Here is an 18,530-nt window from a genome sequence, read left to right as displayed (position 1 = left end):
CAATGCACGATGCATGCACCCCCTTGACTGGTTGTAAACATGAAACCTGTCTATAGGTTAAAACAACCTTAGGGTCAATGTAGATCAGGTTGTTCATGTTCATGTCATAGGCGTATTTACCAGGAGCTTTTGGCAGACAGCTGTAGTAATAGCCTTTTTTTCTCTCCTGCCCTCCTTACTAGTCTTTCTTTCTTTCCTCCCTCACCTGCACTATCCGTCTTGCTGTCTATTAAGGGAACACACATAAGGAGCATATTTTGTAATTCTTTTGATGTAACTGCTGAGTATTTACACATTAAAATCTAAAAAAAAAACACCCAATTAACTTAAAAGGTGTCTAGTTTGCATTCCTACTTTGCTTACTGATTTCAGATGCCAAGCATAAATAAGTTATAATGCATTCCTACTTTGCTTACTGATTTCATACACAATACACAGGTATTACAAGCACTCGGTGTACGGGATAGGCTGCACAGTCGTGTTTATGTGTAACATAACAGGATTAACTAGTAACAATTTACTGTAGCTTAGCTTACAACAATCACTTTGCCATGGACATTCTTTGTTAAATCAGTTCTGGTCCTTAAGTTATATTTCTACTGCCTCAGTCAAAGACATTAGACAAGTCAAAAACTTTGTGTAGACGGGTCTACCTTGTCACCGTTTGCTACTTGTCCTGAGTGAATTGGCTAGCTGCTCCACACAGACAGACAGGCTATGTTCAACTGCTAAACAGTAAGGTCGCTGTGGGAGTGTATTTATTTGAAGGTATGGAAGGGTTCACTTGGTTACATTTTGTTGCTTTTGCAGTACTGCTCTACTTTTCTATTTTCTGATGCATATTTGTATTTACCTTTTCCCCTCTATTCCTATCATTAGAGAAGTGTGGTTAATAAATATACAAGTGTATTAGCATTAGTGTTTGTGTACATGAGCCTAGAAGAAAATCGTGGCATTTAGCTGTGTTCCTGCACTGTTTGCTCAATTGTATTTCTGTCTCAAGATGTTCTATTCATGCAATCCTGTCCTTAGGCGACAGCTCTAGTCATATTAAATTGTCTCAATGAAGTCAGCTTGAACAAATATTAAATTATCAAGTAAAACTTTGAATAACAAAAGGAAATTAGGAGCAAACATAGTGCAGAGGTGAACAGACAAAACAAACAAATAAGGGGTTATCTGCTCCTGCACTGTGTGGGAGAAGAACCCCAATGATCTCAGCATGTCTGCACTCTGACGTCAGCACCAACCTGAGTGGCCGACCTTTCGAGTGCTGCAGGCTTTTTGTTTTGATTGTCTTGAGGTCCAGGTGTACAGGGCACTTCTTTGTTCTTCATCTCACTTGCACCACATCGCCTGCGGCCAGTCTCCTGCTTTCTCATCACTTCAAAAATGCATTCATCTTTCAGCTCACTGATTGTTGTTACTGCAGCTGGCTGACTGTGGACCAACGATGAAGTTCATTCTACTTGTACTACTGACTTTCTACTTTTATTAGCCTGAGTGCCAACATTACTGCTGCTGGTTGCTGCTTGTACAATGATTGTGTGAATACAAGCAACCATTGTTAATGTGACCATGACGGACATCAACTTGAAGCATCAGTTGGCTACTTAGCCTTTCAGCATGGCTCTGCACTGGTTCTGCTGCTGATCGTAATCAACAGCTGAACGGAGGTTAATTGTCAATTAGCTTCAGCTACAGTGAAAGCAATATTAGCTATGCAATGTATCAAACGCCACTGTCTGAAAGTGAACTCAGATGCAATTAAACAAAAGAAGCACCAAGTTTATTGCATCCATTTTTGTTAAACCTGTATCAGACAGTAGGTGGCTCAACTCTGATCGTTTTTGAGGCTGTAGCTGATGATATAAACATCTAGGTCTTACAACACTGCTTACTCACTAACACTTTACATTAAAAATACTCTTGGGTGTTATGAGGGCAGTCTGGTGCACTCCAACCTCTTTATGACAGTCACCGAAAATTCACTATTTCAAGCTTCACAAATTTTATTTATCTGCATTTTTGTGTTAAGTGTTCAAGACTCCAACTGTAGGCAGAGCTGGTATTTCATGAGTAAAAGCTTTATGACCATATTGTGTAGCTCATGATACTGTGAAATATGAAATATGACAAAAAGAAATAAAATAAATGCTGTGACAAAAGTGTTAACGTTTCAAGAAATCTATGACATCCCACACAATACCTGTGATGACTGACTTGCAGCTCTCCAAGAAGCTGATTCTTGAACCACTGATCAAAGTCCACGTTGTCAAACAGTTCATAGGCTGCCAGTCCAACTGCATTGTATACTGCAGACAAAACAACCACAGTCAGAAAATTTATATCATTCAGCCACAGTATTCACAGTAAGAGTGAGTATATTCAACTTGTATAAAGTGCAACACACAAAAAGCAGCCCATGTTGCAAGAGAAATTAAAAAGACAATAAAAACACAGTACCTCCATTCCAAGAAAGATGAGAATTAATTTGTCTTGTTGGCTACTCTGAAATAGTAATTACTACATATGATCACTACAGGAAGTTCTTTTTTTGAGACATTCTATTTTTTAACTCAATGTTTAATATTAGAGTTTTATGTGGGTCAACATCTCTAAAACTGAGCTACTCAGTGCTATACAGGAGTGCAGTGATGAACTTGTGCTAAGAAAAACTGAATGCGCTATAATTCTGTCCTTCAAATGTACAAACCAGTCATGACCAACATAAAATAACTTACAAGCAATTTTAGATAGAGTACATTGGTAAATTTATCAGAAACAGTGGCATAACATAGCAACAACCTTAGAAGATGCTATCCAGGTAGAAATTGGTGTAATAGTGGTAAAATCTAAAGAATGGCACTAAAAAGACCCAACTACAAAAAAAACTTAAAGATAATTCCCCAGTTCTGTGCAAGGTTGGCACTGAGCAAGAGCATACTGAAATCTACAGGTTCTCGGTCTGAGCGTGTGCACGTGTGATTGAAAGAGAGAGGGGAAGCCAAATCCCAGGCAGAAGAAGATATAAAACACTAATTATCATTCAACAGAATGATCCAAAAAACTTAATACCTCTAAATACCTCTCAGATACATGTTTGCTCATTTATCACAACAAAAGGTAGACAGAAGGACAGAACGATGTGCAGATAGGGAGATAGTTTAAGCTGCTAAAGCAGCGCCCTTGATCCTTATATAAAAACCAAATCTCTGAGGGATTACTACTCATAGGTAAATAAAAAGGGACATGAAATCGGTAAAAAAAAAAAAAAAAAAAAGAGGTACTGTAATTGCCTTTTTCTTTAGATGATGTAAAAAGGCAGCTAAGAGCTCTGCAGTGTATAAATCCTCAATATTCTTAATTCTTCATTAGTACTCACAAATGTTGTGTTGTTTATAAAGTCTTGTTTGTGTTGCTAAGTATATGATGTATAGTTGTTTCCTGGCCTACAGCACTGCTATATTATTATGGTTCTCCATAATGAGATGTTCATAGGTTTTCAATAGTGTTTTAGTGGTCCAAAAAGGCAACTCAGACGACTAATGGTGTCCTAAATTATACTTACTCAATTTTAATGTACAAGAGGAAGTTTATGCTTCCGCCAGTGCAGCATTAAAACACCAGGTGTTACAAAAAATATGCAAACATCTCATGGACGTCTGCAGCAACATAACCAAAATACATGTTTAAAAGGGTGGTTCATACTTGGTTGAATGCCAGCTAGCAGCAGTTGGGAGCTACAAAAACAGTCTAAGCAGGTGGTTGCAGTTTTGTAGCAAATATGGTTATGTATGACAAATGTCTTTATAGCACATAGGATGGACTAATGTGCCTGTTCCTGTCTTTCAGTCAGCCTTTGCAGCGTGCTCTGGCATATAATACAGGTTTGGGAGCTCAGAAAAACACTGGACTGTCTTTTTATAGTAGTATAATTAAGGTTTCTAGCCTACAATTTTATTAGTGCTATTATAATTATTGACTTATTTTCTTTAAAAATGAAAGGAAAAAAACCAGTGCATGCTGTTATTAAGCGACCCTTTGGCTCTACACCCAGCTTCACTTCAGCTCTCACAGCCTCAATTATCTGCCACTGCTACCACAGCACAGCTTCATCATCCAGTGATGTCTGCTATTTTATCAACACTGTCAACAGACAGCTGAGACCTCGACAGGCATCCAGCTTTAACAGAGAGCCTCTTAGCAGGCAATCCCAACTGTCTGTGATTTAGCTGTGTATGCCTTAAAACCACAAAAGTGGCAGCCCTGACCTGCCAAAGTCTCATAAATACTAAAAGGGGATAGAGAGAACAGCGAGTTAGTGAAAGAAAGAAAAAAAGAGGAGAAAAGTTGTCCATAGATATGAGACATGAAACAAGTGCAATCAAATAAATCTCTAGTTATACATTTCATGCAATTATTCAGAAATGTCAATCTTAGCCTAATGACTGTGACCTTGCTCTCCATCCTGTATTATGTGAGACTGTGGTAAGGAGATCTTAAATGGCAAAGCAAATTTGACAAGCTTCACATTGCGTTGACAATTAAAAAGTAATGTTAGCAAACCAGACAGATTCTCTGGAGTCCAGATGGGTCATTCAATACACCTGGCATAACAGATGACTGCAGTTCTTGAACCTGCAAGAGTGGATGAAGCCTTTGACTCACCGGCATCCTTCATTAGCAACTGAACAGGGTCTTCCACATTGGTTGGGCCTGCAAAGACATACTTTGAATGTAAAATCACTTTTGTAAGCATTTGTAAGATCAATGTTCTAATAATGTATACCATAAACATTTTTCAGTGCTAATAGTAGTTACTGTATGGAGGACTTAAAAAGCCCAGTTATACCACATAACAGCTGCAACTTAAAGATGCCTGGACTCGACTATATCAGTCGTCTCAGTCATTCTGGTGGTCTGTTCTCTCCAACAGTCCTTGTGTACTCAGGTTTCAAAATCAATAGCTGTCTCCCTTTAACCAATATGGTGTTTCCTTGCTCCAGAACACATTTCCACTCTGTCACTTGAAAATGAAAACAGCTTGGAGGCTGGCCTGGAAGCAGACCCAGGTAACCTGCCTGTCAGAACAATGGCACTGCTAATTCAGCAACAGAAAGAGCTACAGACCAATACCAGAGGACCAGTGGCAGTGTGGTGTCTGTGATGCGAGTGACTAACTAGAGAGTTGAGAGTGGCTGTCAGCAGACAACAAGAGGGAAGACGCTGTTAAGCCTATAGATTATTACACAGAGTAGGTGAACAAAAAAATGCAAGATCTCTCAGCATAACAATAAAATCCAACAGTGCTACCAACAGCCTCCAAAATGATCATAAAACTGAATCTTATTAATACCTTCAACAACTGAACTTTATAAGCTTCATAAAGTTAGGATTTATTGCAGAGCCTTATTACACAGCATTATAGGTTTAGGTAGGAGTACACATTTTCCTTGCATTGAAAAGATATTAAAAAGTTTGCTGAAAAGGGTGCAGACTGCTTTTTGGCATGTAATAATATGTGAATTGACATTTAACTGACCCTGGAGATTCTGAACCATATCCAGTAACACCGGCGTCAGGGTCTGGCTGTAGTTGTGAAAGATATCCAAGAACAACACTTCTGTACAAGGCTAAACAGATAAACAGAGAAGGAGACAAAAAGAAAGACACACATGCTGTCACTGTATGAGAACATCACCATTCATTAGTTTTTTCCCTGTGACACAGCTCACACGATTCTTAGCAGCAACCTGGTGTTGGGCACTCAGTGATGGTAAGGGGAAGATATCACATGAATAGGTGACATCAATGCATACCCTTTACATAAATTATGTCTCTCTGATTCCAATGGTGTTCAAACAAAGAAATGGTAGTCACCTCACCTTCAGTAGATACTGTAACTGATTTTAGATACCACAAAAACATAATAAACAAAGGTGTAAGTAATCTGACAATGTGGACTGAGCCAATTCATGAAAACATGCTTTGTGCTAGAGCAGTACATATGCACGTGGCTGAGAGGTCTCTTAGAATGGAGGTACAACCTTTTCCCTTTCACCTTTCAAAAAGGTCAGAGGTTACATGGCACTTCTAAAAGTCCAATCTAGCTTCATGAGATCAGGACAAACATAAAACCCTTGTTCTGGTGGTAAAATATGAACAGGTGGTGATACCGACAGGGGAAATTCACCTATAATGAGTCACTACAATTGTTGATCATGGAAGGAGCAAATACACAGTGACATTTAATCTACAAATCATCCAGAGCACAATCATGTGCTAATCTGCTGGTCAAAAGAGGCCATTTGCTGTGGAGTGACCAGTTCCTTAAAGTGGCCATGGCATGCTCATTTCCAGCCATTTAATGTTTAATCTGGGGTACCTCTACATTAGCTTTGCACCCATCATAACTCTGCTGTTTATCTATCTATCTATGGAGGAGAAATTCAAATTAATTAATGCCGTTGCAGTTCATTGTGTTGTCAGTCCACTGAATGTATTCATTGTCATCGGGATGAAAAGAGAAATTCAATAAATGTAACAAAAAATGCTTTTTAAGGAATTGCCAATGCTACCTTTAATATCGTCGTTTGTCTTTTAGTCTTGGGAAACCTTACTATGTAAAGTGTCATAAGATTACTTTTGTTGCAATTTGGTGCTATACAAATTTTAAAAAATTGATTTGGAACTAGACCAGATCTAGACTAACCATGCCAGTTTACCCAAAAACTCAAATACCATGTTCAGTCCCCCCCCAAAACAACATGCTAGGGGCATCAGAATGTTGTGGGATAGGTTCAGTATTTATTTTGCTTGATACAACAGAAGGATTATGTGTACAACCATCACCTTGGGCCACTTGTATGCACAAAAGCATTTGATATCCTACTGCTCGTACAAAACAGACACAGATGATGATGATACTCTGCATCTTCCTATCACTCAGATAATTAAGATGAGAGACATAACAGGATCATATTTGGTGTATGTGTATATATATGCACACAGCTGTGTTTTACTTACCCGTAGACTGTATTTCCAAGAGTCACCACCTGTTTCTTCAACAGCTGGAGAAATAATGAAACATGGTTACCCATTAGGAATTGTTTGTTTGAAGATTACAGCTGAGGCTGCACAGCAGAAACACTATACATCTTGCCTAAGTAGTGCAACGCGTGTATTTTTACACTAGCATGAGATTCCGTAAAACTGAATCCAAATGCCGACACTTTGAGGTACGGCACGGGGCCCTTGTGATCTCAGCTTTGAAGTGTTGTGTCTGAGTGGTTAGTGTCATTGCATCAAGTCTGCGAGGTCACTGGGCTGCAAGGAAATAATCTGTTAGCTGTCAGCACTTCATAAAACAAGAGTGCTGCAGCTTTACATAAATATCAGCTGCTGATCACAAGTTAGAAAGTTTTATATATAGTAAAATTCCCCTTTATTTTAATAGCAAAGCATTAACTGACTTTGGGAGCTGTAAACCTAGCTAACCCTCACTGTTGTGGACGTCTGAGAACATGCCAGTCTGCACATCAAGATAAGACGGCACATTTGGCCTCGGACTGTGTGTCTTGATGTGCTATTACCAAAGCTCTCAGGGTCCTCTTCCCACATTGCCAGCTCTTCTTCTGTGAGAAGGAAGTAGTGTGAGACAAGCCGGCGTCCAATCTCTGTCAGTGTGGGGTGTGTGAAAAATGCTGTCTTGATCTTGTGAGCCTCCAGGCTCTCTGGTTTACTGTCTAAGGAAGGGAGGGAGAGAGGAGTAAAAGAAAAAAAACAAAAACAAAAAAATGAGAAGAAAACAGATAATGCGATTTACCATTCTTTCAAACATGTTCAATAAACTTAGCTAGAACAATCTGTACACTGCAGTAGAGTCATATTAGCTCTTCGGTTTGTACTCCGCAGCAATTCTCAGCTTTAATCCTACATTATGGTGGAATTTATGAAAATATCAAAATGATCCATACATGTAGTATATAAAATTTTTACAAATAAAAGCACACTGCAACTTCAAACGTAAAAAACAAAACAGACAAGGACACAGTTCAAATAATCTTCACGTGAGACATTGTGTACAGCCTATATGTCAACTATCTTAACTATAGTTCTTTAACCTTGTTACTCAAAATACTTTGTTTTCCTGTTTGGACATAGGAAAAGAAAAGCAAACCTGAAGTGAGAACTTTACAGATGAAAACAAGGTATTCATCCATTCATTCATCCTTTATTCTCCACCCTCCCTGCTCCTCCATTTCCCCAAACTGTTATATCCTACCATCAATGTTCTTGGCAGGTTTGTAGGCATCATTCTTTACAATCATCTTGATGAGGTTCATGCACTGAACAATGAAGCGTTCAAAGGTCACTCCCTCCCCTGCAGGTGTGAACACATAGCTGACCGCAAATTCCAAGGAACGCTGGATTAGGGGTATAAATGGACATGGATGGTATTCCAGGAAGTCTAACAACTACATGGAAGGGAGGAAAGCAAAGCACAGAGAAGGACAAACATGGGAGAAAAAGAAAAAAGATCATAATTAGACATTATAATTGGAAGGCAAAGTACTCGATGGAAGTTGTACCACCTTGTCATTAAACAACAAAACAGGCATTCATTTATTGTCATTTATTATTGCACATTAATATTCAAGTCAACTTACAACTTTAGTGTACAGTATGATCGTCTTCTCTAGCTTTTCTCTGCATGTGCTATCTGGACCAACCTGCCGACCTGAAACAAAGAACCACCACATAGCATTGTTACTCAACAGCCGCAGTATACTTTAGGACATACAGCAACCTTAGGGAGTTCTCACAAATTGGCAATATAAAGATGTTCTCTAGTTATTTCATTTAAACCCAAGCAATCCTGTTAATCAGTAAGGTGATATTTAAAAAAGATGAGTGATAATATGGTCATATATTGCTCTGAGCATTTAAAAAAAAGCTTTATTTTATTATCCATGATATCAGTGCAAAATCATGATTATTTCTTGAAATAGCTAAAACAGTTATCGTGCTCATTCCATAGGCACTGAAAACACCTGTGTTTCCCACATTGTAAATCTATTTATCCCTGATAAAGACAAATTTGCCTTGAAGAGTAGTGTTTGGGTATACAGAAACACAATTCTCAAATGAATGATGTGTTCTGAACTTTCCTCTCCTGGAGTATTTATTAATAACCTTAATAAAAAGGTTCACTGCATGAAGCTTGTTGTTGATAACTACACTTTATAATGAGTCACTATTAATACAGAGAGAACTGTTCCAATACAACATGCAATATTAGATTACAAACTAGTTTAATTGGTGACTGGTCTCATCTATTCTAAACAGTCAGGACAGACCATAGGTAAAAGGTTAGAAAAATCCTGGATGGTATGAATGAGTAGGATCAGGATTACAAGGACATAAAAAAAAGGGTGCTCAAAAATGTGTAGAAATTAATTTATTTGGCATCATGTACCATAATAAAAGGTTCCTATTTTTTAAGTCCGGGTCCCATTCCACTCTGCTGCATTGTGAGAGCCTCATGGAGCCATTACATGCTTTGGTCTACATAATAAAGCAATTAAAGAACTTGAACATTTAACATGAATGACTTACTCCATCTGATGCACATTTTGTCTCCCTAAAACCCCTCATGATGCTAAAGCCAATAAATGTGTCCTGTGTAGTTTACTTCTTTGTCAACCTCATCTGTGATATTGGCAGAAACAATAGCAGGCTCTGACATTTCTCCAATCATTTATCTAACATTAGAACCCTTGTTTCCTCTCCCCTTATACACACATTGATTCATTTCAACAACTACTGATCCAAAGGGTCAAACTGATTGAAAAGGTTAACTGGATCAAATGTCACTCTGTCTTGCGTCTAACAGATTTTGTACTGACCAGGGATTTGAAGATCAAAACACCACTGCATTTTATTGATACACTGTCCATGCCGTTGTTACCTTGTGACAACTGCTAATCTAAGCAGCTGTTGTGTAAAGTCATCAAAGTCCCCAAGGTCATAGATCTAAACAAAGAATCATGCTAACAAAATCCATAAAGAGCAATAAAGAAAATAAAGACAGAGTTTAAAGAAATACTAAAACTAAATGGCATAACATTTTTATGACAAATATGTAGCCTGGCAAAAACAATGTATGTAGTGACTGAAAGTTGTCCATGGACAGAAATGGACAACTGACCTCAGGTGGAGGACAAACATCTAACAGGAAGAGCCAGACATCTAAATGGCCCATGAAGACTGCCCCAAAAACACCAGTTTATATAGCTGACCTTATCAGGCTGTGCAGAGCTGTTATTTCTCCCTAGCGTGGCTATGAGCTGCCTAGACCCTTCCCCTATCTGCCAGGCCCAAATACCAACAGGACCTTGACCCTGTCTCCATTGCCATCAGCAGAGATTAAATATTGGAAATGATAGCTCTGGCTGTTATCTCACAGAATTCTTTTATTAACATGTGCTGCTGTGGCAGCTCACAGCTTACACCAAGCTCTCACTCACTGTTATTACAAACTTATGAAACTTAAGGAAAGAATAAAGTCCCATTTATAGTGAAATTTCACAGTGAATGTGAGCTAACCCAGCTGCCACTAAATAGGGTGGCTACCACTCATTAGGTGTTCCCTGTGCAGCAACATTTACTGTGGATGAGGAACCTTTTTAAGGACTTAGGAACATTACCTCTGTCTCAACCAGAGAAACTGGAGAGTAAATTTAGATGCACTATTATATCCCTGGTGCTGAAAAAGGTCTCCGCCCAGAGGCTAGTACCTTCCAGGACATCATGAATTATGTGGGTGCACTAAGCACCACAGATTCCTGAACTTGTGTACAGGTTTTCCGCGCACAATATAGAAAACAGTGGGTATCTCTAGTAACATTAAGACGAGGGGTGGACATTTCTTGTAATGTTTACTGATATTACATCCAGACAGCTTTAAAAAAAAAAAAAAAAAAAAAAGAGCAAGAGAGAGAGAGCTAGTGAGTGAATGGTGCTTAGAGAACAAAACCAGAAACTAGTTAAAGCTTTATTTTGTAACTGTTTTCAGCCTCAAATCTGCATGTCTCCTTCTCATTCATTAATTGCATTCATTCAAACTTGAATACATATGAAAAGAGGATGACTTCATTTTAATTCAACAACTTTATAGATAGTCACAGTTCTTCAGATGTGATGGAAAAACAAAAAAAGAATACACAAAGGGGAATTATATGTCCTAGTTTAGTTCCTGAGTCTGCCATTGAGGGCAGTACTTATCACTCATTAAGTAAAATACAATATGTTTAGATTCCAGTTCGCCTAATCTCTCTGTCACTTCTTTAGATTAAGAGCTAACCATTTCTTAGCTAAATTTCCTGTGCAAGTGCAGAAGAATATGGCAACCACACAAACAGCACTCTTAAAATCCCACTAAACACATAATTAAACGCCTCTAACTTTTTTCTGGAATAATTGCAGATAAAATTAAATGTTGTCCCATCAGGATCAGAACATAAAGCTGAGAAGCATTTGGACAAAAAAGACAAAACACCTAAAGTGTATATGACATTTTTCCTGTTAAATCAGGATGTTGAGCTGGAACACAACTAATTAACGGGTCATCTTCACTTATTAACCAATTGAATATTAGTGAAGGAGACAAACACCGGTTTGACAGTAAGGGCAGAAGGGTGACATTCCATTTTATGCATACTTTTTTTTTTTTTTTTTTTAATCGCTTTATTTCTTAGATTTTGTTCACACCTACTGGCACAGGATGAGGTTATAGTGAAAGATTTTCCAGGAAAACACATTATATGACATCTCTAACTTGCTCTCCCATGATCTAACAGTTAAAAGGATTCTCGTTCATTAAGACAGGCTTTTAAATATTACAGTTATAGTTTAGAAATCCTTTAGAAGAAATCAATTAAAAACTAAACCCCTTAGGAAGACTCAGCCTGAACTTTTAATTTGATATCTACATTATGCTGTGCTATTTTGAGAAAGTGACTTTGGGTATCAACATCTAAGTATCTTAGACATTTAAGTAGGTGCTTAGATCAAGCACCAGTAATGGAGTTTGTTTACTGAAAGAAAGTCTAGGATCAGAGATTCAGGAGAGAGAAAAAGACAAGTACTCACAGCACTCCAAGAACTGTTTTAGCCTTTCAAACACTGCATTCAGGAAACCCTGAAAAGGAGGATAGGATGAGATAGTTAATCTCTCTGACATTTCTGCAGTTGAATCACTCATGATTGCACCATCAGTATTGCCCAGAAGCAGCTACATTAACAAGGGAATGACTTCAGTATGTGCGACTTGTGTATGTGCATATGAGTACACTTGCCTCTGTACTCAAAAGTATAAATAAAAGTGCCGACTACACTGTATGAAAGAAAATCAATTTTGTGTAGCCTGGTGTAGTTACAACTTAGCATGGGAAATTATAAGACAGATGATGGTGCAATCTGTTTAGTTCTGCATCAGTGTTCAACCATGAGGTCAACGGCAGTGTCGTTAATCAAACATCCAGCCAACACAGCCCAGCCTTCAGAGTTAGTGAAGAAAGAGAAAGGAGCACAGAAGAGAGGGTGCAGATGACAGAGAGCAAAGTTCCCGACAGACCTTTGTTAAGCTAATGGTAGGTTTTAGAAAAGGAAGGCAAGGTGGATAAACTAAAAAAAGAACACTCATATATAGAGCATGACAAAAATGTGAAATACTTAATGCAAAAGGAACCGCAAAATAGCTGAATCAGACATGATGGCAAAGCTTGGACAACTAAAGAAGAAAAGAAGCGAGGCTCATGGCACTGCAAAAATACACAAGTAAATGAATGTCACTGAAATGGATTGAGATGGTAAGAAAAAGATTGGGGGGAAAATGGAGACAGAGCAGTGTGCATCACAGGCATGCAGCAGGAGAAGGAGAAGTAGTTTGTAAAGGGAGATGAGTGTCAACAGAGCAACCAAGTTCCATTTGAGAAAGGACCTAAGGGAGGAGATGACACTTTAGGAAAAAAATCTGGTGAATGTGTTAGCTGTGTGTAGTCAAGTGTATGTGCACAGACTTTGGAAGGTTGTGGCACTAACTGTTTACAACAACAGCTTAAATGAATGTTATTTGTAATCTATAATTTTCTTTGGGTGTAAGACAAAAACGCTCGTCAACTCATAGATGTTGCAAAGTTTCCCCACATACTGAGTGCAAGAAAATATCTACAAAAAAAATGTATGAAGTGATTTGTGCTTCCAATGAACAAGTCTGCCTACTGAAGTGCCCATTTGACAATCAAGCCAGAAAGGTAAACAGTCATTCAGCTGCAAATTTGACCGCTGTGGCACCTCTTGTGAAAACAATGTTCTTCATTCTTAAATGTCTCACTGCTGCAGCAGTGCTGCCACTGTGGCAATTATGAAATAAATCAATGTAAAAAAAAATTTTTAGAAGAATGTGAATGACAGAAGCCATCGGATGTGGCACACCAAGCAGAGCTCAAGCAAGTGGCACCAATCACTTCTGATGGATCAGGCTCATGATGTCACTGTAAGCCTTTTTGTCTTACTTCCCACCCCCCATTCAAGATGACAAAAAATAAAATATATTAATCTGAACATATAAACACTGCTGATGAGCCTACACATGAAAACTATTTTTGTCCAGTACATATCTGCTGTCGGATCAAACACTTAAGTCACGCATGTGCGCCGCTCGCGGCTAGTGAAGTCCCAATTTGAAGTTGGTAGCGGCCGAAATCCACCATCAATCCTCCTTTAAGAATTAAGCTAGTAACTTTAGCCCAGAAATGAGCTGGCACTTAGCCAGGTGAGTGAGAGAGCTGAACTGTGCATCAAGTCCAACACAGACATCACCAAGAGCAGAAATTCTGCTTCAGAGGAAAACTGGCTACAAATAAATCACCTATTCAAAACAACAAAGCATGCATGCAATTCACTGGTTCATCCTTCAATTTAAACATGATAACTTAATCTTCATTATCAGTAGTGTCATCTCATCATGTTGACTCCTAGGCTATAGAGACTACATAAAAAGAGTTGGAAACTTGTTCCAGAAGCTATTTCCCCATTCACTGTGTTCGATAAATCTCCGTCTCTCATTATAAATATAGGCTATGCACACTGGGTGGTAAGGTTATTTAAAATAATTAATGAAAGATATTGATTCTTTTGCATTACATCACCAAACAGAGGTGGTGCCACCGAATCTGGCACTTGTGCCACCATCTGAGCGACTTGGTGGCACCAGTGTCACCAGTATGAAATGTTAGTCTAAAGCCCCAATGCGCTGCCTCATCTTGAATAAAACATTGAATCTGAAACACACTGCAGACTACAGACAATAATATTTAGTGACTGAGAGGAAATAACTTATGGTTGTTGTGTACTCCAAAGAACACCATAGAAACACAAACCTAACCAGCCAACTATTATGATTAAGCTGGTTATATAATCTTAACATATGCTGTGCCTGGGATAGAAAAACTGAGAACGCCTTACCAAAAACTTCAAAAACTGGCACTTGCAAGTCAAAAAAATAGGACCATCTGGACAAAAAAAAAAAAAAACTACAGTTGTGAGTGCGACATAACCGCCAGCTGTCAACTAGGTGCATCAGGGGCTCTTACACAAACTCGGAGCCGAATGTGTTGCAAGTTTGATGTATGAAAACTATTTTAGTTACTAAAACAGCTACTAAATCTAAATTTTATGATTTGTCTATCAAGAGATTTAATAAGGCATGCTTTAGTTCAAGCTGTAGGCAACTAGGGGTAAACAAAACCTACAAAATGGCATGAAGTGACAGTGTGCAAGTTTGATGTCACTACATTCAAGTTTGTTTTATTATATGATGGATTTTTCAAACATTATTGTATAAAAGCAAGTTTGGAGTGCTAATGGTAAGGTGGATATAATAATAAGTCATCTATTTTGCATTTCTTAGCTTCAGTTTAATGTGCTGTATTACCTGATGGCAAAGTTTATATGAAAGCTTTATCTAATCATAGAGTCCTTGACAGAACATAACCTTCAAACAAGTTAAAAAATAAAGTAATATGATTTAACTGTTAATTCCATCATAACACTCATCACGAAAGGAAGAGGAAAATGAGAGATGACACGCCACCAACATCTTAAAGACCTAATCAGTAGGAGCGTGACAACTTTAAAGCATCAGAGAAAATATTTGGGAGAAGAAAAAAAAAGGTTCCTGGTATCTTATCAGTCCAAAAACATTTAAACTGAAATCTCATCAGCTAGTTAATGAAGGTCAAAATGATCTGAATGAGGATTCCAATTAATGGGTTTTAAAAAAACAAGCTTGTTTTTCCTGATGCTGGGGGCCTCCTAATCCTACATACAAGGAAACAACAGGCACAAAAAAGACAGTGTGGGGAGAAAAATAACAGAAGAAAGAACAAAAGGAGAGAGAATAAGCCAAGAAATCTATGATAGGTGAGTAGATGTTGACACATGTTGCCCTTTTGTTTCTATATAGCAGCAAAAGAGAAGTCACAACCTTAGTTTTGTTTAAAAGATTACACCATCTGCTATTATTAAAAAAGTGAACCCATGGCAATAAAAAAGAAACACCATTTAATTTTAAAACAGCATGAGGTATAGCCATGATCTAACTTTTGAAAAAGGAATAGGGTTCACAAGAATCCTATTTCTCTGTTAACTCACCACCAGATTAAATAATGATAAGAAAGAATGCTGGTATCAACAAGCAAAGGTGGTGAGTCTAAGATGTTATAAGCATATACATCTAAACATGAAATATTAACTCTCACCCATTACATCTGCTCATGAGTGCTCACTCAGCTCCAATAACCAGCAAAGGCTAATGGCATTTTAATGTGAGTATTTCAACCACTATACAACCTTTAGCCTGGAAGCGAAAAGTTGTCTCATTTGTGGAATAACAGAGTAAACAGAAGATCACGTAAAAAAAAAAAAAAAGGCAAACCACTTTCCAAATAAAATGCAAGCACTGCAACAGAGAAACAAAAGCAGAGACAAGAAGAACAGCAGCAACTCACCGAGCAGGCTCATAATGCTCTGACCTTCTCTGACTGCATATACTGTGTCTCTAGGTTACATGAGGCCAAAACAACAAGTTTGTCTTTTAACTACCAACACTTCTTTTCATTCATCAGCGATTATGCTTTTAATTGATCACATCTTTCTATTAAAAGAAATTTCATTAGTGCTTCTTTCAGTTCTAATGAAATTTCTGACAGAGGTGCAAACCCACCCACCAAACATTCCCCTATCATTAATTAATAGAAAAAAAAAATACTGGACATAGTTTTCCTTCTTGTGTGTAACTAACGTTTACTCTGAGCAAATGTTGTGCAGTCATTGTAAAAGGATGTTCTTTAGCTGACAGAAGTCAGGAAACTGCTTGTAAAAGTTTATTGCTCTTTAGGTCGGGAAGTCAGGACATAGGTGACTGCTGATAAGAAAACACACATGGTGACCTGACCCCCAAGCTTGGAGGAGACAAATGTTTGCCTGGCAGAACAAAGAGCAATAAAACTGCAATAACTAGTATAAGTAGCTCTCAAGGAGGTTCGTGCTCCTTTGAGCGTCCTGCAGAGATACTTTTGAGTAGCTATTGTATGCGCCTTCTTGCAAGAACATTAACAGAAGGCCTTGATAATTTTCAAAAGTCTCAGCATTCCTTCGCCTCACCTTGTTAAATTTTTCAAACACTAATTAAGGGTGAGACTCACTGGGTAGTTTACCACTGGACATCAATGATGGTCACATTTCAATTAAAAATGTATTTTTGCAAACAACTTCACAATTTTTTGATTTGAGTCAATCAATCAAGAGCTGTTAGTCAATCTGTTATTTTTCATGTTTCAGCAGAGTAAAACATGAAGAAATCACTTGAGTATTACACAACACTCTCTAGTAAGACCCTGAAAGTCTTAACCCCTAAAGGCTAGTTACACAGATGTCATCTCAAGCTACTTCCCTCGTAAATAATTCAATCCTAAATCAACCGAGTGTTTGTCTTCATTGACAACTGGGCTGTCTGAATACTTTTTCCCTATACCATACTGTAGTTGGCAGCATCACATGACAGCACTGTGTGTTCAAGATACGTGGTTGTAGGAACAGATCATACGAGTACAACTATAATGGCTCTATACCTCGTTTCTATACCCAACCCTGCCCTATAGACTTCTACATTTCAAATTACAAGCATAATCCAAATGAATAAAGAATACTTGAAATCAACCTTTCAAAGTTATTCCATCATTTTACTACTAACAAAGTTTGTATTATCATTATATTATTCATCTGAAACATTCAGCTAGAGCTGTTATTCACCAGACTTTGACTGGCAAAACAGGAAACAGTTAGAATGTGTCTGGATTCCATTAACTCTGAAACATGAGGGAACCTGCATAGCCACTCATTTCAGATTTCACAGAGGTTTCACAGATTTGGACTTTCTTCACACAGAAATTGGAAGAAAAGCTCATACAGAACTCTTGATTCTTTGAACAGAGACAAAGCTTAAGGCACTTTCAATCACCAAGGCCATCCACATTTTTGTACATTGTAATTAGAACCATTTTCAACAAAAAGAAAACGCCAACAGCCAAATGTCAGCTTCTCAAAAATATGAGGTTCTCACCATCACTTCCATATTCTGTTGTGGTTCTTGAAATCCATGGACAGTCAACTTTCGTAGCACTGAGAGGGACAGATGAGAAAAAAAGACAAATTATTGCTAATTGCAAATGAACTAAAGTGAAATCCATTTAACTAGCATTTCAACAGCACCACATATGAATATTTCCAGAAGTTCATCACTTGTCCACTTTGTTTTTTGTTAATAGTTGGAATGATGACAGAATCTGCATTATGCAATATATAGACAGTTATTTAAGGCCATGATTTGCTTACAGTGTTGTATTAACAGATCATTGCCTTTCTGTGCACGAGGTTCCAGTTGTCTTTGTTGGGCAGATGTTTATGTGTGCAGCTGTTATTACTCTCATTTTGCAGACAGAAACCTGTTTACACACACACACTGTGGGGACTCGACTTTCCCTGTGGGTACCAGAGGGTGGTCCCTACAATGTTAATCACAAAATTTTATGGTGGCAATTTGGTTTAAGGTTAGGGTTAAGCAAGTACTTGTTACAGTTAAGGTTAGGGTAAGTTTCCAGGTAACTAATGTAAGTCAATGTAGGAGGAGAATTACTCGACAATAAGTCATAAATTAATGTTCATATGTGGTGACTTCAATATAGATTTGTTAAATCCTAACAATCACTTAGGAACTGAGGAGTTTATTAACACATTATATAGATGTAGTTTATAGCCAAAAATTACTAAACCAAGTAGATTAACAACCCAGCATGCGACACTAATAGATAATATATTTACCAATGATATTGAAAGCAAAATGACAAGTGGATTACTTATAAATGATATTAGTGATCATCTACCTGTATTTTTGGTTTATGACT

The 18,530-nt window shown here is 37.9% G+C and overlaps 1 protein-coding gene across 2 annotated transcripts in view; it reads right to left on the bottom strand.

Moving 5' to 3' along the window:
- The window catches only part of ipo11 (importin 11), a 108,758-nt gene that overhangs the window by 62,499 nt on the left and 27,729 nt on the right, over nucleotides 1-18,530 (bottom strand). For both annotated transcript variants that reach the window (XM_020593722.1, XM_020593723.1), the window contains exons 7-15: nucleotides 17,690-17,748; nucleotides 12,157-12,205; nucleotides 8,673-8,743; nucleotides 8,288-8,480; nucleotides 7,596-7,748; nucleotides 7,030-7,073; nucleotides 5,546-5,636; nucleotides 4,672-4,719; nucleotides 2,210-2,315 (exon numbers count right to left, since the gene is read on the bottom strand). In XM_020593722.1, coding sequence (XP_020449378.1) covers nucleotides 2,210-2,315; nucleotides 4,672-4,719; nucleotides 5,546-5,636; nucleotides 7,030-7,073; nucleotides 7,596-7,748; nucleotides 8,288-8,480; nucleotides 8,673-8,743; nucleotides 12,157-12,205; nucleotides 17,690-17,748 — 814 coding nt within the window. The remainder of the gene's footprint in view (nucleotides 1-2,209; nucleotides 2,316-4,671; nucleotides 4,720-5,545; nucleotides 5,637-7,029; nucleotides 7,074-7,595; nucleotides 7,749-8,287; nucleotides 8,481-8,672; nucleotides 8,744-12,156; nucleotides 12,206-17,689; nucleotides 17,749-18,530) is intronic.

This window comes from Monopterus albus, unplaced genomic scaffold (assembly GCF_001952655.1).
Source record: "Monopterus albus unplaced genomic scaffold, M_albus_1.0 scaffold20.1, whole genome shotgun sequence".
In the NCBI taxonomy this organism is placed as follows: Eukaryota; Metazoa; Chordata; class Actinopteri; order Synbranchiformes; family Synbranchidae; genus Monopterus; species Monopterus albus.
The sequence above is the reverse complement of the archived record's forward strand: the minus strand, read 5'-3'. Positions and strand labels throughout refer to the sequence as shown.